Here is a 23,579-nt window from a genome sequence, read left to right as displayed (position 1 = left end):
GCACAGAGATCTCTGAGAGAACTTGTCCCAGGCGGCAGCCAAATAAGTGTGCGCCAGGGTTCCTGGTAAGTAGATCAGGTTCTGGCAGGGTTCGGGGGCAGATGGGTGCAGGCAGGCCCGGATTTGTGACTAAGGGCGGCACAAGTTTAGGCGGGACATGCCGCCCTGCTGCAATGAGGGTGGGGCGCGAATTGGGGGGGCCTTTGGGCTCCAGGAGTTGAAATCCAGCGCTGAGTGTAGGTAATTACTTACTCAGCTCCACTCGCTCACAGCGGTACCGATACAACCAGTAGGAGGAGTGCGGAGCCGACAAGCTGCTCCTATATTATCTGCTGTCGCCCTATAGCGCCTCATGTTTCCCAGAGTCTCTATTCTGTTCAACTTGCGCAGTCGAGGATCGTCTTGTTCATTGCACGTTTCCATTCCCAGTCCCCACGGAACCAAACCCTGCTGGCAAGAAAACCATGACTTCCAAACATTGGGTGCTGGGGTGCCTGATCGTCCTATTGCTGTTCCTGCTTGTGTTCTTGTAAGTACCGTTTATTGCTTCTTAGTAAATGCCCGGTTAGTGGGTATTGTCTGTTTATGCTTGGACGTATGTATATAAGTCTTTATTGTATTTACATGTCGGACACACGAAACTCACAGTCAGATGCTTTATTTAAAAATTAGTAATTCATGATTAAAGCGATCTGTGCAACATTAACCCATAGGAAATTGTGGAGTTTTAACAAGTAGGTGTTTTTGTCACTTTAGGGAGATAGCACGACTTGTATTATTATAGTTTTTATAATTACTTTGAGCTTTGATTGCAACAACTAGAGAATAGTATAGAATAAGTAACTTCCTAGTCTGAGCAACACAGCCTTGGTTTACATTGAAATCAGTAAGGAGGCAGTATCCGTTCAATCTTGTGCCAGGAGAAGGGCCATTATTCTTTGGCATGGGGGTCAGGCAGAATGGGCAAAGTCATTATTTAAAAACACACAATTTTTCAAGTGTTGAAAGTGTTAACATGTGTACAGCATCTAGGTGCCAAGTTTGTAGGAAGCAATTTATTGGCAAAGCCCCCTAAAATTGGTCTGTTTAAGTAGAGATTATAAATCATGAGAATATGCTGCATTATACATAACACTATAAAAGGCAAAAATCTATTTGAATAACATTTGACCAGAAGCAAACAGTCACGTATGTGTCCATTTGAGCTAGAAATAAGAGAGAGCAAAAGCCCTCCATATGGGTTGTACAAGAGTTTCCTTAGAAGGCTGGGCAACCACTATATCTCATATGTTTTCTGGTTTATGAATGTGTATACTGACAGACGTATTGGGATAGTTTAGAAGGAACAGAGATGCCAATCAGTGGGAAGAGCCAGAACATAAGTTTGGGGGTTTTGTAATAAAAGGCACCAAGTTTGCCCTGGTGCAGTAACCAATAGCATCCAATCAGCAGGTAGCATTAACTGGTCACCTGTTTAAAAGCAAACATCTTATTGGTTGTCATGTGTTACTGCTCCTGGGAAAACTTGGTGACTTTTATTACATATTGGGATTTATGGGAAGTGATATTCACACAGAATAAATACAGAGGGGCTCAGACTGGTGCAGCAGCCACAAATAGCCATGCCCCCAGCCCCACTTACTGCACAGTAAAATGCCCACTCACACACAAGCCAACTCATACTCACTCTCACATACACACACAAGCAGATTCTGCTTGTACTCCAAACTGAAGCAGAGCCATATTCTAAAACTGTGTCAAACCGTCTCTCACACAAAATCTCCAGTGGCCCATCAAACACATAAGTGCATCTACCACACCGGCTGTTGCCACCACCCCTGCTATGTAAATAGATGAGCAAGGCTGTCTCAACAGAATATGGGTCCCAAGGTCAGTGGTGTGACTATAGAGGGAGCTGACTCTGCAGCCGCAGGGGGGCCAGGAAACAGGGGGCCAGACCACAGGTTTAACTTTGAGCCATTGTCCCCAGGCTATATTTGTAAGGCCTCAATGACCCAAACCTAGGATGGCAAGTTGTTAGGGGTGGCAAGCAGGCTGCTACTAACATCTATATAAAGCCAATAATAATGAAAATCCTGACCACCTGTATAGTATATTTAATTTCAGATTCCCCACACAGACATGCTTTATTAAGTTGGCAGATAACACATAGTGCTGCGGGTGAGTGACCTGGGTTTTCCTTACTATTGGCTTCTCTAAGTCATTGCCAATAACAGGACAGCAGCAGGGAGTTTCTAGGAGGGAGCAAGGCAGCACAGCAGCAGGGCCTAGGGAGGAAAGAAAAGTAAATCTGGCCCTGACTGTTCCTTCTCTTTAGATTCAACTTGGTTCTGAAGAGCTTACAAACCTGCCAGGGCTGGGTTCAAATCTGGGGAGCCCCTTACCCATGCACACTCACACCCCCCCTGCACTTGCACCCCATCCCTTAGCTAATTGGAAGTCCCTGCTCCTGCTTTTACTGATTGGCTCGGATGCAATGGCCTGCCCACAAATTGGGGCCTGAGACCTGCAGTAGAAGGAACAGGTGGAGCAGGAACTCTCGCATTTGTTTTTAACTTGCAAAACTTTATAAAAATGTTGTACAGGGCAGTGGCACTGGCATACAACATTAGTGTCAGAGAGGGTCCAGAGATGGCTGCATCACTAGTGAAGAGAACGCTATTGTGCTTTCTGCACTAGCAGAGCCCTATTTTCGGTTAAAAAATTTGTCTCTTAAGTTACCAGAGGCTGTGTCATTAATTAGTGACTGGTGTCATTGACTGCCTGTAGTGTGCTAGCTGGATATTTGTATGGACTTTGAGCAGTGACAGGTAGGTAGAGGACAGGCCTTTAGCTTATCACTACATGTAAACAGATTTAATCTTAGTTGCTATACATTATGGAGTTTGAGTAGTTGGCTCAGACAGAAACCTGTTCCTTACACTTCAAGATTTGACAGGCGCACACAGTTATGCAAGACCCACTATATAGTTAACCATTTCAGCCATATATGTTTGTTGTTCCTTCTACAGGGCAAACCTTACACTGTATTTTATTTAACCTGAACTGTAATGCATGTACTGTCTTTGACTGTTAAAGGAGAAGGAAAGGCTAAGTCACTTGGGGGTGCCAAAATGTTAGGCACCCCCAAGTGACTTTAATCGCTTACCTTTTACCCTGGGCTGGTGCCCCTGTTAGGAGAAAGCCGCACCAGCCCGGGGTACCTGGAGCGAGTATTTCCTCTTCCGTATTTCTTCGGAATTCCTGGAGTAGAGTGGAGTAGAGTGAAAAGCTGACTTTTTTGTTGCACGAAGGAAGAGGAGACGCTCACAGCTACACCGGGCTGGTGCGGGATTCTGTCATTATTATTATGGTGTACTTTTTATTTCTAAATTACACTGTTTACATAGCAAATAATTCACTCTACCATTTAAAATGTTATTCTTGAACCAACAAATGTATTTTTTAGTTGTAATATTGGTGTGTAGGCGCCATCTCAGTGCATTGTGCTTGAGTCTGAGCTTTCAGAAGGAGCCAGAGCTACACATTAGAACTGCTTTCAGATAACCTATTGTTTCTCCTGCTCAGTCGCATAATAGTGACTAGGTAAAACATGCGAGCATGTTTAGCAATGCAAACAATTCTTGATTTTTTTTCTCTATAATGTAATTGGGGCTGAAATTCCCACTGCTTCTTATGGTATTTAATGCATTTGTGGTGCCACTGCCCTCTGTCTCTCACTGTATGTATTGTATTTTGGGTGTCACTACTTCTGCCCCTCACTATATAATGCATTTAGGATCTGGAGTTATTTTTCATGTCTGTGGCACCCTGGGAAATGAAGAATATGGCTAGGTCCATGTGCAATTTCAAAATTCAATCTAAAAAATTTGTTTGTGTTTCTGAAAAAAAGATTTCAATGCAGGTTTTTGCTGGAGAAGCACTATTAAATGATGCGTTTTGAAAAAAACATGTTTCCCATGACAGTATTCCTTTGAGTCTAATTGACAATTTTTTCTCTTTCTATGTTATTAGTATACAGAACACACAGTTTGGGTTTCAGGAGAAACACTGTCAAAGGAAACTGCTGGATGGGAAAGACAAAAGGTATAGTGGCTCCAGTCTAGAGCTTTTGAGTTCGGTTAATATAAATCAGTGTACAGAGGCGCATTTGGTGATTATTCGGTGGCATTTCATAAAAAGCTTTAAAACTTAATGGTAGCCTGTGTTCTGAATAGAGCTGGGCGGTATGACCAAAAATTTATATCACGGTATTTTTCAAAATTATATCGGTATCACGGTATTTGACGGTATATAAATAAAAAATAAATAATAAATATTGGTGGCCCCCCCCAACCCCAACCCCCCCCCACAACCCCCCAACCACAACCCCCCCCCACAGCTCCAACCCCCCCACACAACTCCAACCCCCCCACAACCCCAACCACAACCCCCCAACCACAACCCCAACCCCCCCCACAACCCCCCCCCAACCCCAACACCCCCCCCACAACCCCAACACCCCCCCCACAACTCCAACCACAACCCCCCAGCAGAACTTACCCAACTTGTGGTTCCTCCAGCGATGCGTCCTAGCGACGTCGCGTGCGCGCTGACGTCACATGCGCGCTGACGTCACATGCGCACGGGCGCAACCCGGATATAATTGAAGAAAAATAGCAGGAGGCGCGCATACCGGTGTAGCGGTATGTCTAAAAACCATATCGTTTTTTTTTTAAAAACCGGTATACCGGTTAAACCGGTATACCGCCCAGCACTAGTTCTGAAACAGCATTTTGCAGCTCATTTGTTTTGTGCTGAAGCACAAGTGGCCCTGGATCTGTTACTAAATGTTGTTGTCTCCAATAGAGTTGCCTCCTGGCCAGTAAGAATGATGCTTTACGCATGTGTTAGACTTAACTAAGAGGCATTTCACAAGCATCATGGGCATGCACTAATAGTGATATTCAAATTGGACACTTCTTTCCAAAATGCACTGCCTATCAGAATTGTGTCCCTCATGTTGCACAATGTCCACCTTGACAAACCCTTTGTATTTTGCATCTATTGTATATAGCTGTAAATATACTCTGGAAAACAGCAAAATGCCTGCAGAGTTACAGCCTTCTGCACTCAAAACAGCCACATATACTTTTGGGTCTGCCTCAAACTTCAGGACTATAACACTGTTAGTAATTTCATGGTTTGAACCCTTTGGATGAGCAGATGGTACTGAAATCTCTTGCAACTTTCCCTTCAACAGACAGCCAGGAGATACTAAGTTGTGCCTACTTAGCTGTGAATTAACAAGGCTCTTTTACCTTTGAACTTCACCCTGGTAAAAGCAGCAAGTAATTGGTAAAAGCACAAAACAGTCTTTGCAGGGAGACCAGCCAGTGACTGGTTAACCCTTTCACTGCCAGCCGTTTTGGTCAAAGCGGAAGTTGTACTGCCAGACAGTTTTTGAACATTTTGCACTGTTTCACTTTAGGGGCATTACCTCGGGGGGCCTTTTAGTTTACCCAGGAAAACAATATATGGTTTTTTTCAGGACAACCTAAGCTTTCAAAATATGATATTTTTGTGTAATTCCAATTCTGTAACAAGATATAGGCTTCTAAATGTCTATAAATGAAAAAAAAAATCAAATTTTCCATAATATAAACACACGTACTAGAAACAAAAATTATTTTATGCACAAAAATACAACTGATTTGGAAAGTCCCATGTCTCCTGAATGTGCCAATACCAAATATATATAGTTTTATGGAGATTTCTCACTTGTATAGGTCAAAAACTCCCAGCAGTACACTACCAAATTTCCAAAGCACTGCTTCAGAAAGCTGAATACTTTAGATTTCAAGGCCAGAAATTCCACTAACAGAAGGTTTATCCCAGAAAATTGCACATTCTGTCTGTCTACTCCAAACTATCAAGTCGCAATGCTTTCCTAAAGTTATTGGTTTTTATCAAAATTTGTGAAATTTTTTAAAAAATCGCTTCAAAGCTTCCTGTCTATAGTATCTTATCTCCTACAGGTCATAAAGTAACCAAATAAAACACCCTAAATATGAATGCCAGGGGTCCACTGAACAGTTTGATGCCCAATATGTATAGGTTTACCTAAGTATGTGGCATGTAGGGGCCCCAATGTGATCATACCCCCATATGATCTCTCATTTCTGTCATTTCAGTTCCTGCAAAATCAACACATTTACATCATTATATGTGGGACAAAGCTAGTAAAAAGTATGCTCACCCCAGAAAGTCATATATTTTTGAAAAGTACACATTCCCCTGAATCTAAAATGGGTACCCATGTCTTTCTACTCCAAAGTACCAAGCCACACAGCTTTTCTAAAGGTGGCAATTTCGATTACATTTCCAAAAATCCCCTCAAAGCTTCCACTTTGCAGCATCTTATCTCCCACATAGCATTAGGTACCAGTATAAGTATGTGGCATGTAGGGGCCCAAATCTGAACATACCCCCATATGAGCTATCATTTCAGCTCCTGCAAAATCAACAGATTTACACCCTTTATGTGGGATAATGCTACTAAAAAGTAAACTCACCCCAGAAAGCCATATATTTTTGGAAAGTACAAATTCCCAAGAATCTATAATGGGTACACATTTCTTTTTACTCCAGAGTACCAAGCCGTAAAGCTTTCCTAAGTTTGCAGATTTTTATGACATTTCAGAAAATCGCATAAAAATGTTGTAATTTGCCACATTTATCTCTCACAATTTCTTGATAAAGATCAGATAAAGGCAAATCACCCCAAATAGAAACACCTAAGGTCCACTGAACAGTTTGATGCCCAATATGCATAGATATACCAAAGTCTGTGGTATGTACGGACCCCAAAATGAAAATAGCGCAAATGGAATTCTCGCCTGCCAACTCAGCTTTTGCATACAGAGCCCCCTGTCAGCATATTATGTGCTGTAAGACCCTTTACTATACAGAAAAACCCAGAAAATCATATACCGTATATACTCGAGTATAAGCCGAGATTTTCAGCCCTAAAAAAGAGCTGAAAAAGTAATCCTCGGCTTATATTCGGGTATATACGGTAGATGCTGATGTAACGCTGCCCAAGTGCGTAGCCGCACGCACCCCCCCCTCGGCGCACACTCACGCAGAGCGCGACATGACACGTGTGCGCCAAATGTTGGTACGCGTCCGATGGCTGTAGCAAGGTATTACGGGCTGCCGTTTTTCATAAAATTGCGGATTGTTGCCTCCGTGGTAAAAGAACTTTCATTTAAATGAGCTGTTTAATGAATAAAGCAAGACCTATGCATTCTCCCTTGCACCGTTTTAGGCATTCTGATATCTTTGGTTACAAGGAGAGCCAGCTCGGCAGATAAGAGTTTAGCTGAGTGTTAATGGTCATCTTACTCCTGATGAAGCGTACCGCGGTACGCGAAACGCGTTGAGTTTATTTGCCTGATTACTTTCTACAGTCTGTAAGTAGTTTTATTTTTAGCAGAAATTTTATATTAAATTATTTTACACTATTTGGCGTTTTCTCCCTCTTTCCCTTTGAACTGGGGATTTGCCTACATCTAACCTGGCCTCCTACTGTTGAGCTTGACTCCGTTGCCCTCTGGTGAGCCTTTTGAGTTACTACACCCAGTGGTGGACATAGTAATTTGTTTAACACACAATAAGGTGATTGGTTTAGTTATTTGAACAAAGTTTCAAAACGTTATCACACTATCAGTTGTTTGTTTCACTTTATACATGCGCTCCCTTCACAACTTTTCTGGACACGTTTGAGACCCGATCAAAGGGGTTATATTCGTAAGAGGAGCAGCAGTATCACAGTCATTACAGTACTTCACTGGAACTTTTTTCTAAAGCGCTGAGGACCGTGGTATGTTTCATACCTGTGTGCATAGTATGAGTTGAGGTTTTCTACTTTCTGTTTTGCTTTCTGTTCTACATTCCCCCTATGTACCCCCTTTTTCCTTCTGTGCCGGGATATCACTGTACTACATGCAAACCTTTCCTTTCTAATCACCCAAATTAAAATGATAACATGGTTGGCCAGTTGGAAAAGTAATCCGGCGCTGCCCTTACTACTCAGACACAAACTAGTGTGCAGGTGTGTTAAAAGAAATGGATGCCTAGGCTTATACTCGAGTCAATAAGTTTTTCCAGTTTTCTTAGGTAAAATTAGGTACCTCGGCTTATATTCGGATCAGCTTATACTCGAGTATATATGGTAGTTTTGGAAAGTACACATTCTGACAAAACCAACATGGGTAATGAGTCCTTTCTACACCAAAGTACCAATCTGCAAAGCTTTCCTAAAGTTATTGGCTTTTATGAAATTTCAGAAAATAGCCTAAAAATGTTGCAATTTGCCGCATTTATCTCACACAATTTCTTTCATACAAAGGCAAGTCACCCCAAATAGGAACACCTAAGGTCTACTGAGCAGTTTGATGCCCAATATGCATAGATATACCAAAGTCTGCGGTATGTACTGACCCCAAAATTAAAATAGCGCATAAGGATTTCTCGCCTGCCAACTCCGCTTTTGCACACAGAGCCCTCTGACAACGTATTGTGTAACCTAACACCCCTAACTATACAGAGACCCCCAGACAACCATATAGTTTTGGAAAGTAAACATTCTGATGAATTAAAAATAGGTAAAGTTATTTTTGTACACCAAAGTTAGACATGGCAAAGCTATGCTAAAACAGATTAGGAACACTTATACAGGGATAAAAATGCAATAAAACAGTGTAATTAGTGGTCAGAATATCTGATCCAATAGTCACACTGTCAAAATAAACAGTTTTAGGGAAAAGAAACTGAAAACAAAGTGGCAAAATGAAAAAAAAAAGTGTTTGTGTATACATGTGTGTGTACAAAGTAAAAGTTGTGTGACAAGTAAGGGCTCTGGCTCTCAAGGCAACTTCTGCGATTTCATTGAAATTGCACCGCCGTGTATGTCATGCATGTCATGGCATTTTGGGGAGATTAGTCGCCCGCGAACAGGGAGATTTGTCTCAGGCGACTAATCTCCCCGTGTGCCAGAGCCCTAAGTGTGTGTGTATATGAGTGTATATAAGCGTATATAAGTGTGCAAAATGAACAAAAAAAATTAAAAACTGCTAAATTGTGTGCTGTAAATATATATAAGTGTGTGTGTAAGAGCAAAAAAAAATCAGCCTTACCTGTCCTGAAGCTTGCCTGGTCCTCAATGTTGCAGTACTGGAGCAGGAAGTCCCCCTAGTCAGTGGGCCAGGCGCTGGGGGGGAAGGAGGAAGCAGGAACAAGCAGAAGACGCGATGCAGCATCGCTAGAAATTCTCTGCACAAGACTTTTTCTGCCACGACGTATGCCATACGTCATTGGCAGAAAAAGTGTTAAAGCACACTACAGTCTTTGCAGGGAGAACAGCCAGTGACTGGCTAAGGCACACAATAGTCTTTGCAGGAAGAGACAGCCAGTGACTGATTAATACAGCTTTGAAACACTTTTGAAACATATTTCTGATGAACAAAAATGTCATGAAAATTCTTTTAGTTTGAGAATGAAGAATTCGTACTTACTATCTGAAAGTTCCAAAATTTCTGTATTGAAACGATCATTTACGTATGCCGATACAGTAGTCACAAGATTCGTATCCCAACGATCGGAAACGGCGCAAAACCATTTCTTACTTTGACACTTCAATGCATGATGTGGGAAGCTTTCCAAAGGACTCAGTAGCACTCTGCAGCTCCAACCTGGCCAAAAGAAAGTCACGATACTGAAGCTTGAATGAATTCCAAAACTTTTGTACTCGTTGCAAAAAATACGATTTTGACGCAAACTACAAAAAAGTCACGGAAAATATGCACAGTTCTAAAAGTTGGAAAAAATAAAAAAAAATTCTATTCGCAACAATTCGTACATTGATAAATGGGCGCCTTAAAGTATATACAGGGAGTTAGCAGCCAAGACTTAACTGAAAAGTCTTAGCAGCGAAACAAGTTCAGAAGCAAACTTAACGTAGCCTAATGAGAAGCCAGTCATAACCAGGAAGTCAGTGTTGAGCCAAGGGTAAGAGACTGGTGGTAATCCAACAACTAGCCTGGTCATTTCCTTGAATCAGTCCACCAAAGCAAAAGTACAAGAGGGGGGCGGGAAACTTTGCCAAGAGGGAGGAACCAGGAGGCAGAGACAGACATGATGAGTATCTTCCAGGAATGCTAACAATAACTGCGCACACTGGTGCACCTCACCCAGAAGAAGCTGAAGTTGAAAGCCACAAGTCATGGAATGACTGTGCCTCACAAACCCATCAAGGCATTAATGGTCTTTTCAAACTATCCAGTTGGATTTGTTTGCACTCCACAGACTCTTCTCTGAGGCAGTCTTCTTCACATGCTGAAGGGCAGTAGCTGTTCTGCACCTACTTCTGGCATGTCACTGTCCACTCCTACCTCAGTGTCCTGTAAAAAGTGTGGCCTCCTTTTATGGCCTGCTCCAGCTTGGTAGCCCCCTTTAAACCCACCTCCAAAACCACACTTTCTGCTGGCTCCCTAGCCCCCATGTCCTGAGGACCTATGGTATCCAAGAAGATCTCCTTAACCTCTGGTAACAGTGTCTTCAGGCAGGGCTGGTGGGATACCATATCTTCCTTAGCTGGAGTGGACCTTATCCCACACAATATACCCAAAACAAGCAATAAAACACTCAGGTGTTTTCATATTAACTGTAGTTAAAGAAGAAAGAAAGGTAAAAACTAAGTAAGCTTTATCAAAAAGGTCTATTTAAATACAGCCATAAGCACTCACAGAAACGCTGCACTGACTTCTCTGTGAAAAGATTAGTTGTGTCTGTAATTCCTGTGCCAGAGACACACAGCTCTCTCCTCTCTGCTGCTCCCCCCTCCCTCAAGAATGCTAAGAACTCACTCCCCCCCTTAGGAATATGGATCTGAGCCAATCAGCAGGAAGCTGACTCATAGTCTAACTAACTGAGCATGTTCACTTGGTCTGGGTGTCTGTGCAGGAGTGAGGCATTATGGGAACTTTCTTTACACAGCTCAGCATTTTTTTCTTCCTGTTTGGCTTCAGATCTTCTGAACAGGTGACTTAGAAAAAAATTGGCCTTGATTTGCAAAGAAGCTTGTGTGTAGTTGTGTCCATTTAGAAGAACTGAACGTGATGGAAGTAGGCACAGAGAAATTGTGTCAAGCAAATCATCCATTTGCATCCATAATGAAGCAAGAATTCTGGAAAAAAACATGGCAATTACAATTTGCTCACTGCACTTGGGAATGTAAATGAGCCCTCTGTTATTCTTGATCTTCACTTTCTTTTCCATTGAGAACTACAAATATTTCTATGATACTGTTATACTTTACCCATAAACCCATACATTAGTGAGACAATAAATGATTTGCAATGTTTCTGCCCATGATAAAACTCTTTTAGACTCTCAGAATGCAAAGAGTTGCATCTGACAAAAATGGCCACTGCCAAGTGGAAGTTGCTGCAATGTATTGGCTGTACACATGGCTAGGCCAAGCCTCTTGGCATGTGTGCAACATTGGCAACGAGGTACTGAGCGCACTTAGCACTGCACAAATAGTAGGCACAGGTGCTACATGTATGAAACTCTAGGGTAGTAGGTTGGCATAAATTAAGGGGTGGCATGCCGCCCAGCCACACCTGATATTTGCACACACCAGAGCACTGTGGTCTAGGTGCGCAGGAGATCTCTTATGTGTGATCCTAGGGTGTGGCAGGGGGGCAGTGGAGGAAGAAGAGAAATAACATTGCCTTTGCATGCTATTTATAAATTTTCCTTAAAAAGTATTTGCCCAATACTTTTACATTATGCATCAAATCCTTATGTTCCTCTTTGATAGGTCTGCCATATCTGTGCCCCAGTAGTCTGTTAACATTAGAAATTCTGACAGGTTGAGAAGGGACAGTCTGGTTGGCAAAACAGTCAAGTTAAGGACCTTCAAGTAACAATTATATACAAAAGCAGCCCTATTAGCAAACAACGATCAACATGACCTATAGGTATTGTTTTACGTACATTTATATTTTAAAGAGTGGTTTTTAGTGTCAGTTTCACTGATTGTATAGATAGGTCCCTACTTAACTACGTAACTATAGAACAATGAACATATTAACCCCAGATATTCCAGTGTAATTACTAAAGAAAATGGACAACAAGCACATTAACCCCCGGGCATGCCAGTATAATTACTACAGAAAATGGATGACTATGGTCTTTGCAGAAATGCACAAATTGAAAGCATTACCTTAACTGCATGTACACAAGCATAATACCACACAATACCAAGTTCTCCTTTTCTAGAGCTTCCACTTGCTTGTCTTCTTCTGCCTCTCTTTAATTGGCAGAAAATACTGTAAATAAATCAAAGATGGCAGTGTGTTCCACAGTGGAATTTATGACCATCTTTGATTTTCTTGCGCTGCTTTTCATCATTGAGTGTAGAGCTGCAAGCATTGGTGTCAGCCAGCAGGTTGGGTCGCTAGGAAATGGGGAACCACCTGGATTTTTCTCAGTATCTCCATGGACCAGACTGACCTTGCAAGGTTAGAAAGGTTAGTATCTGTTATTTGTTGCTGGCCTCTTGGTTTTATTGTTCTCAAAATAGCCCTGCATACTATTTTTAGCTACTGGTAAACTAATCTGCTAGCGTAGCAGATCTTTCATTTAAGTCATAAATCCTCAAGGGGATGAAAGTTTGTAGGTAGGAATATGATTACTTTGTTTGAGGGCATAAACGGGGTTCCTGCTTTTGGTGAATATTTTTGAGGTATCAAGTATGTATCTATGAAAAAAAACACCCAGATTTAAAATAAAGTGAAAATGACACACTTCTGCCAAGCACTCTGCTAGTAAAGAGCTTTATTTGGTAGTTAGTGTTTGTGGCATAGGGACAGTGAGTTAGTTAGCATAAAATATAAAGTCTACAAGAACATTCCCAGAAATGTATCTCAAATATAAAATTCAAACTAGACTCTAACTCCCAGATGGGCCTTGGCTAAGGCGAGGAGGAAGGGAGAGATAGTACAACTCTCGAACACCATGAAGAAGCAAATGAAACTAAAAGGTTTATTTTCAAAGAAACAGCAGGGTTTGTAGTCACAAAAGTACTCACAATTGAGGTAGAATAGTTGTGCAGTACAATGATACAATCACAGATAGAGCTGAGCAATGTGAAGTTACGTTCTAGAAGGTACTGGGACAAAGCAAGTTCAGTATCTGACTAGATCTGGTTCATGTGGTCCCTCTTCCCCTGACTCCCTGGAAGGGTTGACCCTCTAGGGCAGGAATCTTTTCTGGGCCTTATTGACATAAAGCTTCCCAGACACATCCACGTGGGCTAGGAAATTGAGGCCAAAAGGAAGGACCACCCTTTTCCAATATCTATATCAAAGTGTGACAGGAAGTTGGCACTAATCCTAAGGACCAGTAACAAGATAACTTAGATACAAAGGCTTCTGACTGCAGCTAGAGAATAAGCACTTGTAGGGAATTTCCAATCATATGGACTGTTAGCCTTATGTGATGATGCAATTCTTTAAACTGTCTGTGTGATTTGCATGCACATTTTATGCACAAAGGGATTTACATAATGGATACATAATGGATTTACTAATGGATTGCTGAGAAAATGAGGAATATTTTTTGGATTGCCAATTAATCACCACATATCTAAAACAGATGTATATGATATGTGCCAAGTATCGCTTGCCTTTTCAGTTTATTTATTTTTCAGTCGGAAAGCTGCACTCCAAATCCTCACTCCCTGGCTTGCACCTATTATATGGGATGGAACATATGACCTTTGGATTTTAAACAACCAATTTAAGGGTAAAAGGATTGGCCTGTTTGTGTTTGCGGTGAAAAGGTAAGTAAATACTGCGGAGATAAATTAGAATAGAGTATGAATAAATTATTAAACCTGTTTGCTTATAAGGTATGAAAAAACTGCTAATTGACTAATTGACTAACCTTGTTCACTTGGGAGTTCAGCAGTGGTAGGTTACTGGGGAGGAAGCTTCATTTTTATTGTATTAAATCCATATATATATATTATAAATAGGTACTTAAAATACATAAGAATGCAAATAATTGACCATTTTGTCCACAGCAATACATGTGTATAGGACACAAACCATTTTATAGAACTGATCAGGGTTGGACTGAGCTAGCGCGACACCTGGAGAAATTTCGGTGGTCTCCAGCCCTCACGGGCCCCACTGCTCCTAGCCCACTTCCTATATTGGACTTGTGGTGAAGCAGTATTCTGTCCCCCTATTTGTTTTATGGACAAAATAAGGGTCATGTGTTTTGAAATGTTGCTTAGTAAAGGTGTAAGTCTGGAATGCCCTAGAGCAGCGGTTCTCATCCTGTGGGTCGGGACCCCTTTGGGGGTCGAACGACCCTTTCACAGGGGTCGCCTAAGAACATAGGAAAAAAAATATTTCAGATGGTCTTAGGAATAATTTTATGGTTGGGGGTCACCACAACATGAGGAACTGTATTAAAGGGTCGCGGCATTATGAAGGTTGAGAACCACTGCCCTAGAGCCTCTTGAGTGTTGAGGCTGCAGTTGACATTGGAATGGTGGTGGCACGTTTTACATTTTAGGTGAGCAACTGATTTAAAAACAGAAGCTTTCATAGTATTTGGCAGATAAAGCTTTATAAACCTGGGCAACCCTGCTATTATATTATATTATAATACACAAGAACCATGGATGTCCTGTAAATTATATCTTTATAAATTATGCATAGGTTCTTAGTGATATCATTTCTGTTGCATGACTCACTGAAATTCGTAGTACCCCCTGTGAAGGAGACACATATAATCCCCCAGTGTCCCATGTAAAGAAAACACAAGGCATGTAAGGAAGGAGATAAACGTATAGAAATATGCTACTTATATATAGTATAAAATAAATATTATTAGTTCAATATACCATCTTTCAAAACCACATGTACTTTGCTGTTTGCACACTGGTAAACAAAGTTGTAAAATGGGTGTCATTTACTTTTAAGATAAGGTATGCCATCATCTTTAAAAGACTGAGACTTTCTGGGTCTGATCTTAAGCTGTTTGTGACATATTTCAGTTATTGTTCTATGACTGAAAATAAAAAGGATGATAATTAGTGTGGTCATATCCCAATAAAATGCCAGTATCGCCTCTTTGAAAAAAGCTATTGCTATTGCTAAGTGATAGAATGCCAGATTATCAATTACGCTGGGTGAATACAACTTTAAAGGAACAGTAACACCAAAAAATGAAAGTGTATAAAAGTAACTAAAATATAATGTGCTGCTGCCCTGCACTGGTAAAAGTTGTGTGTTTACTTCAGAAAGTCTACTATAATTTATATAAATAAGCTGCTATGTAGCCATGGAGGCAGCCATTCAAAGGAGAAAAGGCACAGGCACATAGCAGACAACAGATAAAACACTATTGTATTCTACAGAACTTATCTGTTATCTGCTATGTAACCTGTGCCTTTTCTCCTTTTTTCCAGCTTGAATGGCTGCCCCCGTGGCTACACAGCAGCTTATTATATAAATTATAGTAGTGTTACTGTAGCAAACACACCAGTTCTACCAGTGCAGGGCAACAGTGCATTATATTTTTATTACTTTAAAGCTCTTTAATTTTTTAGTGTTACTGTTCCTTTAACAAATGAAAATCCTAATGATTACACTTTGTAATCAGTGTTTAGAATGCCTAATCCATAAATCCAACTGCATAATGGCAATTTTAGTGACAGTAAATTTTTCTACAAATTTTTTTCTGTGCTCTCTTCTTAGGTATATTGGATTTCTCCTCCCATTTTTGGAATCAGCAGAACATTATTTTATGGTTGGTTACAATGTAACATATTATGTATTCACGGACAATATTTCGGCTGTGCAGAAAGTACGTCTGAGTAATGGACGCATTTTGAAGGTGCTGAAGGTTGAAGCTGATAAACGTTGGCAGGATATTTCAATGAAGCGTATGCAGATCCTGGTTAACTTGACCCATGATCGGCTGCCAAAGGAGGTGGACTACTTAGTGTGTGCTGATGTGGATATGGTATTTAATGACCATGTGGGGGCAGAGATACTTGGGGATCTGGTGGCCACTATACACCCTGGATACTTCCTTGCTGAACCTCGTCAGTTTACTTATGAACGGAATCCAGCATCAGCAGCCTATATACCATATGGAGAAGGGGATTTCTACTACATGGCAGCTTTTTATGGAGGGACAGTGGAAGAGATTAATAAACTTAGCACTTTTTGTCACAATGGCATTGTTGCTGACAAGAAAAAGAACATTGAAGCTGTGTGGCAAGAAGAATCTCATCTAAATAAGTATCTTGTTTATAATAAACCCACTAAAGTGCTATCTCCGGAATATATCTGGGATACTAACTTGCCTAACGGTGATCTGGTGAAAAAGAAAAGATTCCTGGCTGTGCACAAGAATCACAAAGAAATCAGGAATTAAAGCTCAAAAGTGCTCAGAGCAGTTCTAAATTAGTGGACTGTGGCAATGAAAAAGACAAAAATTGTCTGCCCTGGTACCTACATTTTTGCCTGCTTTGACACATACTAGTACTAGCAACCCAACATCCTTCCTGCCACAAAACTGATGATTTTAGTACAATGACAGAAGTGACAAAATGATCAGGTTGTGTAATTCACAAAACTGTCTTAATATTCATTCCTAAGGCGATTTGCCTGCATAATCAGACAGGCTGTCATTGTACTTAATGGAAAATGCTTGAAACCACAGTGTACTTGCAGTTTGGGCGACTGTAGCTTGGAAACATGGACACTGAGTTCAACAGGTAGGGATTTTGTTGCGTGTCTGCCAAGCTGTTAAATGCTGAAGTGCCACCATGATATCCAAGAAAAAGCAAAACAAGGCTGGCTAAAATACTATCTACCTTCATGGAAGGGAATATGAAGTTGTCTCAGTTCACAAAATATTGCCCTTACGGTATTCTTAATAGAACATTTTGGTGCACAATACTTTGCTTGCACCTAAACTTCCAAATAAAGTACTTAAAGGGATTCTGTCTGGATTTTTATGGTTTCATTTTTATTACTAAATTACACTGTGGACATTGCAAACTATTCAAACTGCCATTTAAAATGTTATTCTTGACACAACAATTGTATTTTAAGCTGTAATATTGTGATGTGCATTGTGCTTGACCATGAGCTTTCATAAAAAGCCAGCACTGTAAAATGCAACTGCTTTTAGGTAAGCTATTGTTTCTCCTACCCATGGCCAGACTTGTGTGTTTAACTATTGAGTGCTATTCTCATATCTACCACTAAGTGACGGGGAGCTGTTATCCTGTTCCATTGTTCTGTTGATCGGCTGCTAGAGGGGCGGGGGGGGAGCAATATCACTCCAGCATGCTGTGCAGCAGTAATGAGTGACTGAAGAGTATGAGAGCACAAGTCACATGGAAACCTACGAATATGGCTCGCTCTACATCAAATTTTAAAATGAAATATAAAAAATTGTTTGCTCTTTTGCAAAAGGGATTTCAATGCAGGATTCTGCTGGAGGAGTGATATTACCTGGTTTGTAAAAAAAAACAAACTTGTTTGCCATGGCAGAATCCCATTAAAAACACAATACAACACTGTAAACATTGTTGTCTAGCGTTCCTAAAGGCCCCCATACACGGGCCGATAGAAGCTGCCGATATCGGTCCCTTGGACCGACTTGGCAGCTTATCTGCCCGTGTAGGGGCTGAAACGAGCGGACTGGCCGACCGATATCTGGCCTGAAATTGGCCAGATATCGATCAGCGAGGTTAAAAGATTCAGTCGGATCGGGGGCCGCATTGGCTCATTGATGCGGTCCCCGAACCGACTGCCCCATTGCACTTCAATGGAAATCAAACCTGTTAAAAAAAACTTGTACATTTTAATGATCAAAGAGTTTAAAGATGAGGAATAAGGGGTATTTGTTTTCAATCCTTCTCATATCGAGACTAGTGTAATAGATGCAAGCCTGAGCCCCATCTTAATTTTTTACAAAGAACAAGTCAACCCCAGCAGGAGAGGAGAAAGGATAAATAAACCCATGGGCAAGATTATCTTAAATACATTGTTTTATGGCTTGGGTTTCAGCACAGTGTTATATTTTACATTAATATAATATTGGGGCATATGGAATAAGTTGTTGCTACCTCAGAAAATAATTTTTATTGTCACAGGCATTTCCACTAAAATATTAAATAAAATCTTTTTCATTTTACTGAGTAGGGTTCTCTCACCAAAGAAATACCAAAGAATTCCCAGTTTTTTTTCATCCATTGATACATTTGCCCCTAATTGTCATGTGATAGAATTCAGTCTGTCTCTGGCCTTAGCAAACAGTATCTTGTAAGCTTTTATATTTCTTTCAGGGTGTTATATGGACTCCGCAGAGTTATTTTGCATTCCAACTGCAAATATTTTGCAAATAAATGCCTCAGCCCTAGTACACCAAAACTCTTGGCTAGAAGCAGGTCCTGTGCTATAGGGGAAAGGTAGCTAATGTGCAGGACACACACAGGGAAATAATACTCACACAACTATCATTTTTTTCTGTGCCCTGTCTTATTAATTTGTGCCCCTTATAACTATTTACGTTGCCCACTAGGTGTAAGCAAAGAACAACAACGATACATCTAGTTAGAAATATATAAATAGTTATACAGAGCTGGACAGTTTACATATGGTTTTATTTATAAAGTCATGGAAAGAATTTAGGCTAAAAATGGGGAGGTAGGTTTCTTTTGTTATATACTGTTGGGCTTCATGTAGGGTTGAAAGTTGGCTGTTAATATACTGGCTAAGGCAAGTGGAATAGCGGGTGGCAATCCTCACTTCACCCTATTAACCCTTTCACTGCCAGCCGTTTTGGTCAAAGTGGAACTTGTATTGCCAGACAGTTTTTGAACATTTTGCACTGTTTCACTTTAGGGGCTTTTCCTCAGGGGACTTTTAGTTTACCCAGGAAAACAATATATTGTTTTTTTCAGGATAATCTAAACTTTCAAAATATGGTAGAATTTTGGTGTAATTCCAATTCTGTAACAAGATATAGGTTTCTAAATGTCTAAAAATATTTAAAAAATTATATTTCCATAATATAAACACATGGACCAGAAACAAAAATTATTTTATGCACAAAAATACAACTGATTTGGAAAAATCAGTTTGGAAAATGTTTTATGAAGATTTCTCACTTGTATAGGTCAAAAACTCCCAGCAGTACACTACCAAATTTCCAAAGCACTGCTCCAGAAAGCTGCATACTTTAGATTTCAAGGCCAAAAATTCCACAAACAGAAGGTTTATCCCAGAAAATTGTACATTTCTAGAAAGAACAGATTCTGGGGAATCCAGAGTAGGCACGATTGTTTGTCTACTACAAACTATCAAGTCGCAATGCTTTCCTTAAGTTATTGGTTTTTGTCAAAATTTGAGAATTTTTTTAAAAATCGCTTCAAAGCTTCCAGTCTATAGTATCTTATCTCCTATAGGTCATAAAGTAACCAGTAAAACACCCTAAATATGAACGCCAGGGGTCCACTGAACAGTTTGATGCCCAATATGTATAGGTTTACCTAAGTACGTGGCATGTAGGGGCCCCAATGTGAACATACCCCCATATGATCTATCATTTCTGTCATTTCAGCTCCAGAAAAATCAACACATTTACATCATTATATGTGGGATAAAGCTAGAAAAAAGTATGCTCACCCCAGAAAGTCATATATTTTTGGAAAGTACACATTCACCCGAATCTAAAATGGGTACCCATGTCTTTCTACTCCAAAGTACCAAGCCGCAAAGCTTTTCTAAATGTAGCAATTTTGATGACATTTTCAAAAATCCCCTCAAAGCTTCTACTTCGCAGCATCTTATCTCCCACATAGCATTAGGTACCAAGATAAAACACCCTAAATTTGAACTCCAGGGGTCCACTGAACAGTTTTATACAAAATATGTATAGGTTTACCCAAATATGTGGCATGTAAGGGCCCCAATGGGAACATACCCCCATATGATCTGTCATTTCAGCTCCTGCAAAATCAACAAATTTACATCCTTTATGTGGGATAATGCTACAAAAAAAGTACACACACCCCAGAAAGCCATATATTTTTGGAAAGTACACATTCCCCCGAATCTATAATGGGTACACATTTCTTTTAACTCCAAAGAACCAAGCTGTAAAGCTTTCCTGTTTGCTGATTTTTATGACATTTCAGAAAATCGCCTAAAAATGTTGCAATTTGCTGCATTTATCTCACACAATTTCTTGCATACAAAGGTAAATCACCCCAAATAGGAACACCTAAGGTCTACTTAACAGTTTGATGCCCAATATGCATAGATATACCAAAGTCTGTGGTATGTACTGACCCCAAAATGACCCCAAAATGAAAATAGCGCATATGGATTTCTCGCCTGCCAGCTCAGCTTTTGCACACAGAGCCCCCTGACAGTGTATTATGTGCTGTAACCCCCCTCTAACTATACAGAGACCCCCAAACCATATATTTTTGTTAAGTACACATTCTGATGAATTCAAAATAGGTAAAGTTATTTTTGTACACCAAAGTTACACCTGGCAAAGCTATGCTAAAAACAGATCAGGAACACTTATACAGGGATAAAAATGCAATAAAACCACAAAAATTGTGCAAATTAGTGAAATGACAAAATAAGTCACACAACAGTGTAATTAGTGGTCAGAATATCTGATCCAATAGTCACGCTGTCAAAATAAACAGTTTTTAGGGAAAAGAAACTTAAAACAAAGTGGTAAAATTTTTTTAAAATAATGTGTTTGTGTATACGTGTGTACATGTGTAAAAGTTGTGTCACAGTTATGTAAGTGTGTATATTAGTGTATATAAGTGTGTAAAATGAAAAAATAAACAAAAAACAAAAAAAAACTGCTAAATTTTCTGCTGTGTGTGTAAATATATGTAAGTGTATGTGAGTGTAAGTGTATGTAAGTGCAAAAAACCCCCACCTTACCTGTCCTGAAGCAGGGATTGCAGTCCTGGTCCTCCTGCTGCAGTCCTCACCCGTGGGCCGGCGTTTGGTGGGGAAGTAGGAAGTGAAGACAAAGCAGCTGCTGCTTGGGAGTCGCATCACAGGGCTGACATGACAGCCCCCCTGGCTCGTTGCCCAGGGGGCTGTGATCGCTAAAAACTCTCTGCAGAAGTGGCACATGCCAAATGTATGGGTGAATAAAATTACAATATGATATAAAATTGATGTCTAATTAATCTGTTTAACAAACAGGCCAATACCAAATGTAAAGGAATGGGTTAAGGAATGGGTTTCCTTCCTTCGACATACATAACATAATTAGTTTCTAGCATTTTTCTTATCTTACAATAGATTTAAATTGTAAAATATGTTCCATTGAATTTGATTTGCAAATATTTTGGTTCATAGGAAAGAATGTTTTTTGCTCGAGAGTGGCTCTGTCAGGTGTTCCCAGTATTTTATTGCAGGATCCTGCTGTTTGTTTCCGAAGTTGTTTCCACAATAAAATGCTGGGGACACCCACAGTGATTATACAGGTGTTGTTGCTTCATCTTCATTTGGATATATATACTGGTGGTGGAGGAGGCCAGTTAAATACCTGTTTTGCCCTCTACATTTCATATTGTTGAAGTAATCTCATTGACATTTTGGTTTAAAGTTGATATCATAGTTCTTTGTAAATATATGTTGAATTGTTTTCCCGTAACACTTTTGGGTTATTCTCAAAGGGAACCAAAACACCATAAAGCACGCACTCCTTCGGTTACCAGGACAGCGGTGGGGATTCAAACAGCTTTATTCATAAATACATCCTAACGCGTTTTGTGTGTGTCTACACATGTAGTTATAGGCATAAATAACAGCAAACAGCTTTGCATTTAAAAGGCATTTGGGAACCGCATTATATATGATGTCATTTTCTTTATACAAAAAAAATACAATCAAGAACCTTACATTACAAATACAGCTGAATAGGTATCCATAGGGACGTTTCCATGTTAAGAGAGCAGAGAGGAAGAGAAAAAAAAATTGAAATGAAGAATATTCTACACATGACAGCTTACATCCCATCTTAATTCACATGTGTTTAAAGTAAATATCCATTTTGCCTCCAATTTCAAAAGCTTCTTTAATTTATTACCACCTCTACTTTTGATGATTACCTTTTGATTCTCAAAGGCAGGTGACCTTTTTTTTCCCATTTTTGTGAAAACTTTCAAATTCTTTTGCCATAGCCAAAAAATTATTATCACTGTGACAGTGTTAATAATTATTTGGCTATGGCAAAAGAATTTAAAAGTTTTCACAAAAATGATCCTGCAATAAAATACTGGGAACATCCCACAGTGGTTATACAGGTATTGTTGCCTCATCTTCATTTGAATGTGATTACTTCACCATCTCCGAATAATATGCAATAATCACCATTTGAACATCCACTATAGAATGTGTTCATGTTAATAATTGTTACAGTTCCCCTTAAATAAAACATACCGTTGAGTTGAACTAGAGCAAAACTACCTCTCACTAAACCTTGCTTTTAAAGGGAAAGTATTTCTTGATGCTGACATGTAAATGACAATTTATAGGGTTTAAAATGCTTCAACTACAATTTTGTGGGTGCTGCCATCTGAGGCAAGGTTTGCACCTGTCTTTGCCTTCTGTAACACCTACTTCCCCATAAACTACTCATCACAGAGACTCTTAGCATAATACTGTTACAAAACTTACCTCCATATCTGCACTACCTGTCCTCATTTACAGTATCTGTGGTTTAGTTTCTTTTAAGAAAACAAAGACTCTGCTACTTACTTACTCAGTTTCCTATTGGTACAATTTACCTGTTGTGGTGACTTCTAGTTAACTCTAAAATGCTTCACTAACTAATTTACTAATTCAATTTGGTTAAAATCTGTAACTGTCACTGTATCCTTGATTGCCACATTTTGAGTTCTGGTGGCAAACATCCTTTTTCTGTGCATAGTGACAGGCAGATGCAAGGCGGAGGATCCACCAGGTGTACCTGTAAAGGGGCTATCCAGCTCAGGTAGCGGGAAGAGCCTTAAAGGAGAAAGAAAGGTAAAAACGAAGTAAACTTTATCAGAAAGGTCTATGTAAATACGACCATAAGCACTCACAGTTCTGTCAAAAGATTTCTTGTGTCTGTAATTCCTGTGCCACAGACACGCAGCTTTCTGTTCTCTGCTCTTTCCTGCTCCCCCCTCCCTCAAGAATGCTAAGAACTCACTCCCCCCCCTTTGGAATGTGGATCTGAGCCAATCAGCAGGAAGCTGACTCATAGTCTTACTGAGCATGTACACTTGGTCTGGGTCTCGGTGCAGGAGTGAGGCATTATTGGAACTTTCTTTACACAGCTCAGCGTTTTTTCTTCCTGTTTGGCTTCTGATCACCTGAACAGGTGAAATATGGGGAGACTTAAGGGCACTATTGAGACAACTGAAGGTATGCCTGCAGCTTGAG

The 23,579-nt window shown here is 40.1% G+C and overlaps 1 protein-coding gene across 2 annotated transcripts; it reads left to right on the top strand.

Annotated features, from left to right (window-relative positions):
- The first annotated feature begins 232 nt into the window (after positions 1 to 232).
- Positions 233 to 17,683, top strand: LOC100488200 (histo-blood group ABO system transferase 2). Of its 2 annotated transcripts, XM_002937361.5 has the most exons (4): positions 234 to 529; positions 4,036 to 4,107; positions 13,781 to 13,912; positions 15,843 to 17,683. In XM_002937361.5, exons 1-4 carry the CDS (start codon positions 465 to 467, stop codon positions 16,525 to 16,527), a joined length of 954 nt encoding a protein of 317 aa, XP_002937407.1. In that variant the 5' UTR covers positions 234 to 464; the 3' UTR covers positions 16,528 to 17,683. The 2 variants fall into 2 exon arrangements, with proteins under 2 accessions (XP_031756830.1, XP_002937407.1); XM_031900970.1 differs by lacking the exon at positions 4,036 to 4,107 and having other exon boundaries at positions 233 to 529.
- The last annotated feature ends 5,896 nt before the right edge of the window (positions 17,684 to 23,579 follow it).

Source organism: Xenopus tropicalis, chromosome 4 (assembly GCF_000004195.4).
Source record: "Xenopus tropicalis strain Nigerian chromosome 4, UCB_Xtro_10.0, whole genome shotgun sequence".
Lineage (NCBI taxonomy): Eukaryota > Metazoa > Chordata > Amphibia > Anura > Pipidae > Xenopus > Xenopus tropicalis.
The sequence above is the reverse complement of the archived record's forward strand: the minus strand, read 5'-3'. Positions and strand labels throughout refer to the sequence as shown.